Raw genomic sequence first — 12,544 nt, forward strand, 5'->3', positions numbered from 1 at the left:
AACAGCCATCCTAAAGTGTGAATATCATTTGACACAGAAAATAATATACACAATTTAAATCAAAATAAAATAGGTAATATTAAGAGGCATATTTTACCATGAATTACATCAGCTTGATTTTAACATTACTGTACCATACACACATACAAGGTCTGTCCTGGTAAACTTACCACAGAAAAGAACTGTTGTAAATTGTTTTTTATTAGCACTGTCATATCAGAGATACAGTCTTTACCAAAAATAGTACATAAAAAGAAGAGAAGTGATCTCGCAGCTCCAAAGGATCAATAAGTGCATACAAAACATCCTGTAATACAGTGATACTGTGACATAAATTGGTGTGTTTTTTTAAACTCTGCATTTAATAGCACATTTTAACACAAACATGCATCAATGCATGTTGTAACAGCAATCATTCTTAAGTGAACTCAGACTATAATATGTTGCAGATGAAGCAAGAAAATGGTCCACATTTCTTTTCACTCGTGGGCCTTTAAGTGGGATTTGTGCTGCAATCATTTTTCTGTTGAACGACTGGATGCAACCTCTGCTGCAAGCATACACCATTTCCCTGAATGGCCCAAAGCCACTCGGGTCAGGAGCAAAAGGATTTTAGGAGATCAGGCAAATTTTCTTCCTCTTCTTCTGTGAGACTTTAGTTGCTTTGCTGATGGCGTTCAAGAGAAGTTTTGAGATACACTGTGGGATTTCTTGCGCAGGCATGCTGCAACAGCGACGGACAGCTGGTGGAGAGGCTTTTCCAGAGGAGCACACAGAGCTTGACACCTCCTGCAGCTAATTTCATGGGGAGAACAAGTCCAGGCAAATAAGAAACATTTTCATTTTGAGATGTTAACATTTAAAATGTCTCTCAATAAAACTGTCTCGTGGTATGTTTTGCTCACTTCCTTGCAAATGCTTTTAAACTCACCTTTTGCATGGTGCAAATGCCGATCTCTTCCTCCGGCAGGGGGCAGCATTGATCAACAAAGCCTTTGAGAGGAACACCCACAGCGAATCTGAAACACAAGCACATCTTTACCCACATGTGCTCAGCTCCACAACAATATTAATTACACAAAATATGTGGAAAGTAACGAAATATATTTACTCAAGTTACTGGATTGAATACTTTTTTTGTGGATTTTGTATTTTTTAAGTACAATTTAAAATCAGGATTTTGTATTTTACTTGAGTACATATTGACTCAAGTATTGTACTTAGTTACTTTATAAATCCTATCCGTTACTGAGTAAAAATAAAAATTCAGCACAATGAAGACCTACAGGGGGAAAATATACACCAGAACCAGACGAATGATGTTGTGATTAGCACCAGCACTGGCGCGTGAACATAGAGGGCACACCCCACACAAAGTAACTAAGTAACTTTTACTTAGTAGTAAAAGTACATTTCAAATGAACTACTTTTTACTTCTACTTGAGTACATTTTCAGATGACTACTTTTACTTTTACTTGAGTAATATTTTAGTACTTTTTCCACCTCTGCAAAATGGAAAACTCATTTCAGCACATTGGAAGAGAGGAGAGATTTCAGCTCATGAAACAACATAAGACAAAAATGAGAAAAGAAACGGTGAGGAAGAGCAGAATGACATTGATGAAATACTCCCTTACCTCTTCTTGATGATCTTGTGAGTGGCACAGATTTTGTCGAGCGTGACCTCCTCTGAGGTCTTATTATAATGAGGGTCAGGGGAAATGTTTTGGAAGCAGTTGTGTTGATTATGTTCGCCAGCAGTCAAACAGCAGTCGAAATCCAGCTTTCCCTTTTTAAGTGAGCAAAACCTGTTAAGGTCATCATGCCACTAAAATAGCAAAGCACAAAGAGAAAGGACATGAGATGGTATCAGAAATGATGGCACTTAGAGCGAAATATCGGTGCTTGTAAGTATCTGGCTTTACCCTCTGCTGGGCACAGTTAAGCACATCCTTCTTCTTCTTCTTGCAGCACAGGTTGAATCCCCTCTCCATGCGATTGACGGTCTTCGCCTGACGTGACAATAACTCATAGCCAGAACCTGACAGGCACTTAATATTATAGTAGGGACGTAGGTTCTGGTTCTGGCACACCGACTGAATGGACTCTGCTGTGGGTTGTCCTGGAGGAAAGTTGATGTCAGTTTTCGGGGAGGCAGGTGGAGTCTTCTCCTCTCCACGGTTTCCTCTTGGAGGCGTCACTCTCCTGTAAAGTGTGACCAATGTGCCACACAAAGACACGATCAGAATTTACAGTTAAGGAAGTTGTTTTGCAATATGGCATTTCAAAAACCCTTTCTAACGGTGAAAGTTTGTGTCCAGTTATCATCAAATATCTTAAATGTGAGTATTTTCTTGTGAGTTTCCTTGCTCCACATAACAAAGAAATCATTATCTCAAACAGTGTTTTTTTCTGGGGGGGAATTTGAACCAATTTCAGCTACTGATCCTGCGCGGTGGGCACTACATGTTAACATATAGTGTCACCATGACAACTTCCCAAGTTGTATCATAAATGGCATGTTGGAACTGCTAAATGATCATTCACACACCTACTATACTAAAGGTATTCTACTTATTCTACTGTAACGAATACACTTGTAAATCCAAGAACTAGAACTTTTTGTTGCATGGAAGCAGACACCAGATTTGCAAATTTACAGAAAAATCTTTCAATTAATATTTGGCAAAATCAGCAACTCCCCCTACTGGCGACACAGAGAATCAATAAATAAAATATTAAGTCTGAAAATCTAAAAATGTGCACAATCTGTGGGGAGGATTCAAAATACACTCCTGTAATACAAAGATTTGACTTTTATATGTAAAAAACACAGCATTAAATAAAATAATCAATATCAATCAAACTAATACTTAAATAATAATGTAAATCAACAGAGGCACCCGGAACAAGGTATTAAAAATGGTTTATAAATAAAATATAAAGTTACATAATCACATCTGACTATGTATACTATGTAAAAACCGTGAAAAAGCTAACCAAACCAAACTTTTCTCTTTTTTTGAGTTAATTGCTCTTGGGGGCCCTCTAGTGGTCACGGGGCCCTAAGCAGCGGCTTAGTTCGATTATGCCGGCCCTGATCTACAACATAATACTATAACCTCGTATGAAACGAGATAAATCAACAATTACTTTCCAGCCTACCTCGCGCAAGTGTTGGGGTTAAAGTTGAATTTGGCATTAGAGTGCAGTGGTGGCAACGGGATCTCTTCAGTTGGTTCATAGTTTGGGTTTTGAGCGCTGTTGTTGAAGCAGTCGAGCATGGCGCGGCCTCTTTTATGGCAGCAGTGATACACACGGTCCTTCACTGATGTGTCCTCCTTACAGAAAGCCCTGAGTGACAGCTCCCACTGTAGCAGAAATGAAAGACAACACAGACATTCAGGGTGTGTGTGTGTGTGTGTGTGTGAATGAATCATTTAAAGGTGCCATATGTAAGAATGTGGCCAAAAACGGTTACTACATTCAAATTCAAAATACCGAGATCTTTTAGGTTTCGTTTACTGACGCAAACTGGCAACCCGTGGTTGCTCGGCAGCTAAGACTCTACTGACTGCAATGATTGGTAGATGGCGGTAGGTGGCGCCACATGCCAAAACATGATTTCAAAACATAAACATGATTTGCAGTCTGCAAAATATATATTTTAATGCAAATATTTTGTCTGTACTGTTGTTGTTGGTGAATTCAGTTTGTTATATGAACTTTATTCCTGAGTCTCTGTGACATATTAGGAGGATTTTATGGCCAGTTGCTTTAGATTTATTACATAATGCACCTTTAATCCTTATATAAAGTCCTCACACGAGGCAAAGATTAAAAAAGTGAAGATATTAAGGTATTACTTGATTCCCTGAAGGATTTGGGAGAGGTTTATTTTGTGAGTCCACATTATAATCGGTCCAGGCAGACATGACAGGAGGAGTTATGCCTGCCTGGGCTGGCTATAATGGGCCTAATGGCTGGAGGTGCCTGAGGCCTTCAACTTTGTTCCACAAATGCAATGCGAGGAATGTTGCAATGGTGCAGCACAAAAACAAGGAGAGCAAAGAAAACGTTTTGTGGGCATAACGTTTGTTGTGTGCTATTTGAAGGCCGATGAGAAGACACCACAATGAAACGCTTAAAGAATTATCAACAAAGGGAAAAAGAAGTAGAGCAAGAAAACACAAGAGAGCATTTTACACAGAGTAAAAAAAAAAAGTGATGAATTGTTGTTAAACACTTACTGCTTTTGTGGCGCAACACAAGGTCACTTCCTCCGGCCTCTGCCTCGTCTGGTTCCTCTCACAGCATGTGCCGAACCAGGACTCGGCCTTATTAACGGCACTGGCCTTTCGCTTCAGCTGACTAAAACCAGAGGCAGGAAAGTAAGAGTCTGGGTAGCGAGGACGACGGTCACTATAGAGACAGATGGCTTCGAGATTGTCGAGGGTCGGCCGGGCGAGGGGAAACTGAACGGGGTAGTCCAGACTGGGAGGGCCGCCGTTAGAACGAGGGTTAGGACGTGGTCGATCTGAAGAGAAGGGATATGAATCAGTGAAATTAAACAGTAGCACGTGGTAAATGTAGTAAATTTAAACTCAAAAAGAAACAGGAATATGAATACATACGTTCTCCTGGTGTTGAAGCTGTTGGACTGAAAACCCCTGAGAGAATAAAGGTGGTATTATTTGGCATACATTTTGAAGTTCATGTAATTGAGTTTGATGCAACAGGTAAACAGGAAGTCAGGTGAGTAGGTGGTTAGGGAAAGACGTAGTATGATCATATAAAAACACGCTGGACAGACAAACCTACAGACAAAAAGTTATAGAGACACTTAAAGGAGTCATATTATACCCTATTTCTCCAAGTTAACCTAGTTCCCTGGTGTCCTAATGAACATGTCTGTGACATGCTTTGGTCAAAATACCATAAGGATGAAGCACCACAGCAGTTCAATCACTCTGCCAAAACAGCCCTGTTCAGAACGCTCTGTTTTGTTTGCCTGTCTATTTAAATGCAAATGAGACACAGGAAACTACAGCGTCACTGAGGCTCCGGCAGCTAACAGCAGTTAGCATTTGGAAAAGCCATCATTTGCCGACTCTAGCCGACACATTGCCGTCATATATAACATGTATCCACTGAGGCTGGAAGTTTGTGTAGAACTCTGTGCTGCACTGCGGAGCCAAAAATATAACACTTTGCAGACTTCTGCTCTTCCGGATACCATCGCCCTCGCCTGCACACTTGTGTTTTTTTTCAACATCGCATGTTTTATCTCCTGTACTTAGACTGAGGCGGGCCACAAAAACATTGAGTGAGTCATCTTTTTGTCACACCTTTGCCTACTCATAGGGCCTCCAGAGTCCCAAATATAAGGATTTACATTATTAAATAGTTGATTTTTACATAATATGTCTTCTTTAAATACAAGCCCGAGCAGCTAAAGAGACGCATGTTTAAAGACAAACAGTACCATTGAAGAACTCAGAGAGATCAACCTCTGGCTCCACCACTCTCTGCAGAATCTCCATTTGATCTGGTCCTTCTAGATCTGTAAGACACAGGTTTCGTTTTAAAACAATCTGTTATAACAACACATATGCGCCTTCATATGTAATCTCGCTGCAGATTAAATACACACCTTTCATGAGAAGATCAAAAGTGACTTCACGCTGCTCATCTGGAGTTTTTTTTTTTTTTTTAAACAAAAACAGTGAGACAAAGTTACGCAACATTTCACTGGTTTTTGATTTTATGAGTGTGTGCGAGAACATTTTTTTGTTTTTTTGTTTGTAATAAAAATAAGACACATCCCGGAACACAATGTACTAAAATGTGTTGCGCTTTAGCATGGGAAGCGTAATCAGAAGCATGTTTTCTCTGTAGTAAAGCCAGAATGATCATCATGACCATTTTTAAATAATAACAAGCATCATATCTCAGTGAAGTAGACACAGCCGTACACAGAAAATAAAGATCTATGTGATCATATTTAGGAAGTGACTTTGCAGCTGTGAGGAATAATGACAGTAATGTTAATACAGACATTAATGTGGCACAACAACAACAACAACAACAACAACAAAGAGCAGGAAAACAACAGTACTAACCAGTGTATGCTGAGCTCAGTGACACCAACAGCAGCACGGTGGTGCAGAATAAAGGCCACAAGGAGCCCATGTTGAAGCGAAGTCGTTCGTGTTAGTCGTCAACTGTTTGTCTGCTGGATCAGTGAGTGTGAGTGTGTGTGAGTGTGTGTGAGTGTGTGTGTTGCTCCTGAGTCCTGGCACAGAACAGAGGCCGCCCAGAAAAAATACGATTGGTCCAGCAAAGTCCTTCTGTGCTGACTGTCTGTGTGTGTGTGTGTGTGTCTGTGTGTCTGTGTGTGAGAGAGAGAAACCACACACACACACACACACGCACACTTTATGACTGCTGCGGGCTGTAAGAGGGGACGAGCAGGAGAGAGGGAGAGGGAGAGGGAGAGGGAGAGGAAGCAAGGAGGGAAAAAAGTTTTTCACCATGACTCACTGGTGTTCGTTCACATCCCGACATGTTTGTTTGGCGAAGGATGTTCTGGAAACTCATGCGCAACATTATCTCTGTCTGTGTTCTGCCGTTAAACTGAGCTGCTGATGAACACCTGCGGAGCCAATCAGCGAAACACCTTTAGTTTAGCTCTCGTGTGTCAAACTCAAGGCCCGGGGGCCAGATGTGGCCCGCCATGTCATTTTATGTGGCCCCGCGAGTGATTAATTGGTCTTAAAAATCTGTGTTAAAATATGTCTATGCTGCTTTAAAGGGACACTGCGTAGTATTTATGGGTTTATATGACCCCAAATCCACTTTTTTATCCATATTATGTGCTCCTGCATTGTCTAGTCACTGTATAATAGTTTTTGTTTCATTTTCATAGTGTTTCAAAAAGTCATGTAAAATAACATGGTCACGGGCCGCTGTTGCATAGCCACTGTTAGTAGCGAGACGACCATGTTTCTACCGGAGCCTGTATAGACAAACCCAGGGGATCAAATCAAGCGTCACTTTACTTGTAGCGGAAGTCCCGCCTCCTCTCTCTCCGCTTCGTCTGCTACAGCCGCAGTAGCTCGCCCTCTCCCTCGTCGGCTTCTGACAGCTCTACCGCGGCCACGAAGAGCTGTCCCTTATCCTCTCGCCCTCCCTCTCGCTGTCTGAATAAATGCTAGAACCTCATCTGCTGACACGGAGAAAGACGACGAGGACGACATTTGACCGGCTGAGGATACCGTACATTTCCCACAATGCATGGCGAAAACACCATCGCGCACCGGGTTACATCTATAATGCATAATATTTGTAACTTGAATAAGTAATAAATACAGAAAGTTATTTATCAATATGTTACGGAGTAGTTACCTTTATTTTACATTATATTTGGATACATTTATTCTGTATGACAGTTACATCTGGCCCTTTGAGGGTAACCATTATGCTGATGTGGACCTCAGAGAAAATTAGTTTGAGACCCCTGATTTGTTTCATTTCAATCAATTCACAATAATAATAATAATAATATATATTTTTTAATTATTGAATTCAAAGGAGCAGAAAGAAGAATACGCTTATTTACTCTCGCAACTTTATCCCAATAAATCAATTTACACAGTACGTAATATAAAATTACACACAAAAAAACACACACAAAATAAAACAAATAGATAAAATAGTCATAATCAGCCACTCACCTTCAGGTTTTTAAGACAAACAAGCAAGTTATTAAAATTAAACACATTTCACTGTATTTCCCTTGTTCAGGTTGTTCCATAGACTGATTCAGTTTAGTCCTGTATCTTGTTTTTTTTTTTTTAAACTTGCTTCCTCTTTTTTTTTTCAACTCATCAAGTGTACATTTCATAATCATTATCAAAAGTATACATCTGTTCAGCCTGCACTATCATATTGTCACTGTTTGCTGTGTTCTTATTGTTTTCATTGCACAATGTGGCCTGTAAATGTTTCAAATGTTCTACATTCTTCTTGAAAAATGTGTGTGCAGATCTGTTTCTTTTATCAGTTTATTATGTTTATTTTTTATCTTTGTTCTCATTTCTTTCTACTGCTGCTGTTCTCTTAAGAAGGACCAAACAAAGTTGTATTGTACAACTACAATCACAATAAAGGCTGTTCTGTTCCAAAATGATAATAATATAATAATAAAACTAAAATGCATTTCCAGGGGAACAGCTAGTGGAATAGGGTGTTGATGCTTCAGCTGAGAATTACATCAATACTTCATTTTTCAGATCTTGTGCTTCCTCATATTGGAGTCCCAAGTTCATGGTAACTTTTGTGAGGCTTGGTCCAAGGATCATGTACGTCAAGTTTCGTGAAGATCTGACAAAATTTGTGACCTGTGAAAGTTTAGTTCCCCTTTCTATTCAATCCAATATGGCAGAAGAACGACAATGGTCAGTAACACCATCTTCAATGTCCACACTAAACCGGTTCTGGCCAGACGTTCCAGAGTTGGACCGGAGAACAACTCTAAGAAAACTTAAGAAGGACAATAGTGTGCTGCCATTCAGTTAGCACACTAATAATAATATTACTTAGTACATGTACTTGGTATCTACCTGTGCAGGGTCTGACAAACTGTCTTTGACCTCTAAACAACCTCATGCCTTTGCAACAGAAAAGGACAAGAGAGTAGTTTTCCAGAGAAGTGCCGCGTCACTTAATGAGTTTGTGCAGTTTACTCTCTGTAGGCCACAGTTTAGACTGGAGTGATTATTTGTTCTGCCCACAGTCATTTCCCATCATATCGAGGACATGATCTCAGGAATCTGAGTTCACAGTTGCTGTTGTTGTTAGTACTGGTGATCGTGGTGCTGAGCGGTGAGAGTCTGGAAAACTCAAATTCCTCTGAAAGGTCAAAGCGCAGGGAACTCAAGAGAGCCCGACTTCTCTCTCCTACACTGGAACGTCCAACTGTTGATTCTTACAAACTGATTATCTGCTCAACATGGACTGAGGATATTTCACAGTAGTTCTCACTGCTTTCCTTTACGTTCAGTGGTCTATTTGTTAACAAAAGCCCTTTTCATGTGTCATCAGAAGGTAAAAAAAATTAAGAGTAGGTTAAGAAATTGAGAAAAAAATGACAATTACTTACTCTTTTGAGGTGGTGTGGCAATCACACACCCTGAAAGCTAAATCCTCCTCCCACTTAACACCTCTTCACTACATGAGCTTCTGTATGCCATCGAGAGCTTTCATTATGACAAAGGACCTTGTGACCTTTTAAAAAATAAATCAGTGCACAACCGATGAGTGCGTGTTACTACAACAGTTGGAAAACTGTCAAACATAGAGTTGTCCATATCCAAGAAAAGACGGAAGAAGTCATCAATATCATATCTTATGTGTTGTTGTTTTTGTTGTTTTTTTGCAGGACAAAGTCGCACACGTACTTACCACGCACACTTGACTCATTGTCATTTGCTTCCCCTTAAAGTGGTTAGCAACAGGTTTTTGTCTACGACAACCTGACAACAACCTTTCCCCACAGCTGAGTCTGCCATCTGGTCACACACGATGACTGACGCATACATGCTGCAGCTGCAACTTTACTGCTGGTTCTGTTTGTCTATGTGTCAACGTGCTACTGGATTCTCGAGACTCCAGATTAATCATCAGGCTCAACTCTTATTCAGTCTGATATTTATAAACTATTTTATGCCAGTAAAGAGCTTTCGTAACGATCGCTGAAAAAAACACATTTCCCGTGCGTTAACAGATGAGACGTTCACTAACGCTTGGTATCACAGTGTCAGCAGTTTATTAGAACTTAACTTAACAGACTACACATAGAGAGACATAGAGAGTGCTTATTGCTGAGACCGCTCACCATCTCCTCTTTTCTCATGGCTTTATTCAAAGAGCAAGTTGAGAAAAAGAAACATATGCAAGTTCATCTGATTTTAAAAAAGAAAAAAGGAAACGTGTGCGCAGGGAGAAAGCATCGTCTACAGCAGGGGTGTCAGATGTAACCGTCACACAGAATAAATGTAACTAAATGTAACCAAATATAATGTAAAATAAAGGTAACTACCTCGTAACATATTGCTAAATAACTTTCTGTTTTTATTACTTATTCAATGTCACTCGTCGCATGATGCATATACAATGATACGCTGCGATCTGGTGGCGGTGCCGTCACTTTGCGGGTAACACAATCGCCATGCATTGTGGGAAATGTTTGTCAACTGATGCCTCAAAGCAGCATAGACCTATTTTAGCACAGATTTTTAAGACCAATTAATCACTCGCGGGCCACATAAAATGACGTGGCGGGCCACATCTGGCCCCTGGGGCCTCGAGTTTGACACATGTGGTCTACAGTATCTCTAACATTCAAACACAGAGGATAAAAATCTAGATGTCCTGCTGCTTCACGGGACTTTCAAGTCAATATGTGACACCGATCTGTGCAGAAAGAGGCAAGTTGTTGCTTTTTAATGCCAGTGACAGATCAGACGTAAGTGGAGAGTGGTTTTAACGGATAACATTTTTTCAACATTTGAAAACACTTTGCCATCAATTTACCTCTATTTTACTAAATATTAAAGTTGTACAAAATCTATCTTTAAATTCCAATTCCTTGCTTAACCCTCAATCTCAGTGCGGTCGGTGCGGACAAGCGATCGTATTATATCGTTTACTTTTCAATAAGCCGTGGTGTGTGGTAACTGTCAGCTGAATGTGTCCGTGTTTGTGGTATTTGTATGAGTATCATCTTATAACTAACTGACAACCTAATAACTTGACTGACAAACGGATCGTAATAAATAATCCTGACGTAAATGTGTTCTTCTTCTTCTTCTTTTTTGGAGTTGACAGACTGGACGCAGCTTTCGCGTTATTCTGCCCCCCGCAGTCTGAAGACGTATCTGCATTTAAGGGGTGTCCCATTTCTAAGTGACAAAATAACCCTCAACACTTGGTTTTAAAGACCAGTTAAGATTAAGGGTTGAGCTTGAGGGTTAAGATAGGAATTGGAATTGGCCCTGAGTCTTTAATACCAGGTTGATCTGAAGTAAGAGTGCAGTGCACTGAATATGGGACATAAAGAGATAACACTGTTGGCTTCATGACGTGATGCCACATGATACTGTACAAGTGTGTTTGTCTATAGTGAGGACATTTGTTGTTCGAGGTCTTTTATGTTTTAACCTGATAATTTATGTTTTCTAAAGTCACCTCTCCTCAGTGTTAAAACCCTCGACGCTTTGCACGGATTTGAACTTTTACAACACGCCCGACTCCTGTCCTGCTGCTTTGCATCTCTCTGTCTGACAGCACAGCGACACACAGTTTTTGTAACTGCACAGAAACACAATAGCACAAACCTGAGAGAAAATCAACCCCCCTCTCTCCCGACGACAGCGTAGCATCAAAGAACAACAAAACACAAAAGGAAGCTGTTAGATTTAGGCTTTGAAAACATTGAAAGTTTGAGATGATCGATAAAAGCTCACGTAACACTGAAAACACTATGATTACTGTGGTTTTCTCATTTATTTTCAATATTAGAAAAATAGATTCTGTCAGAAAGTAATGAAATAATGTGTGTGTGTGTGTGTGTGTGTGTGTGTGTGTTCTTGTACTTGCGGCATACTGAGGACCAGTTAGGGTTTTTAACCAACAAAGTGAGGTCATTTTTACGGAGTGAGGACATTTTGGCCGGTCCTCACTTTGTATTCATTGAAATTACTTCCTTAGGTTGCTATAACATGCAATACTCAATTTTTGGTAATTTTGGACCAAAAATTTTGGGTCAAATTTTTTATTTTTTTATTTTTGACGACATAGTATAGTATGACGTTTATGTACAATTTTGGACAAACATTTTTGGGTCAATTTATTTTTTCAAATTTTGGACGACAGTATAGCATGACGTTTTTGTAAAATTTTAGACCAAACATTTTTTGGTAAAATTTTTATTTTTATTTTGGTTGACATAGTATAGTATGACGTTTTTATAAAATTTTGGACCAAAAATAAAAAAAAATAAAAAAATGAAAAAAGTTTTCCAGCCGTTTTTGCTCTGGGGCTCCACCTGCAGACATGTTATGGTACTGCAACCAGTAGTTCTTTGTAGATTTCATTCATGAAGTAGATATTTGTAATTGTGTTGATTTATAAAGTGGAAATGCTGGTCCTCAGTATGCAGCAAGTACAAGAATGTGTGTGTGTGTGTGTGTGTGTGTCTTCAGTGAGCGGTCCCTGGCAGCAGCTCTGCCTCAGACGCGAACAACTCCTTGTAGAGCGGAGGGAACAGGGAGTGAGCAGTGAGGGGGTAACGCTGACTGAACCAGCGCAGATTCTCCATGTGGAGAACGCACAGTGAGCGTAACACTGCCATCCTCTGGTAGAGCTGCAGGGGAGGACACAGACAGACACACGTGAGACGTCCTCTTAGGGACGGTCAGCATGTAAACTGAAGAATGGATATTCTTTTACCTTTCTTTTTTTTTTAAACCAGTAAACTGA

At 40.0% G+C, this 12,544-nt stretch overlaps 2 protein-coding genes across 2 annotated transcripts in view; both read right to left on the reverse strand.

The window, feature by feature from the left end:
• Positions 1–190: 190 nt before the first annotated feature.
• ecm1b (extracellular matrix protein 1b) lies at positions 191–6,307 on the reverse strand. The gene is made up of 10 exons (XM_083899894.1): positions 6,124–6,307; positions 5,655–5,693; positions 5,487–5,564; positions 4,636–4,671; positions 4,252–4,538; positions 3,167–3,372; positions 1,927–2,206; positions 1,639–1,829; positions 932–1,019; positions 191–795 (listed from the first exon to the last, which is right to left on the reverse strand). Exons 1-10 carry the CDS (start codon positions 6,191–6,193, stop codon positions 613–615), a joined length of 1,458 nt encoding a protein of 485 aa, XP_083756020.1. The 5' UTR covers positions 6,194–6,307; the 3' UTR covers positions 191–612.
• A 4,718-nt stretch (positions 6,308–11,025) lies between these two features.
• The window catches only part of rorc (RAR-related orphan receptor C), a 30,079-nt gene continuing 28,560 nt past the window's right edge, over positions 11,026–12,544 (reverse strand). Inside the window, exon 13 of the mRNA XM_083888097.1 lies at positions 11,026–12,428. Coding sequence (XP_083744223.1) covers positions 12,264–12,428 — 165 coding nt within the window. The 3' untranslated portion in view covers positions 11,026–12,263. The remainder of the gene's footprint in view (positions 12,429–12,544) is intronic.

This window comes from Microchirus variegatus (assembly GCF_963457635.1).
Source record: "Microchirus variegatus genome assembly, chromosome: 1".
In the NCBI taxonomy this organism is placed as follows: domain Eukaryota; kingdom Metazoa; phylum Chordata; class Actinopteri; order Pleuronectiformes; family Soleidae; genus Microchirus; species Microchirus variegatus.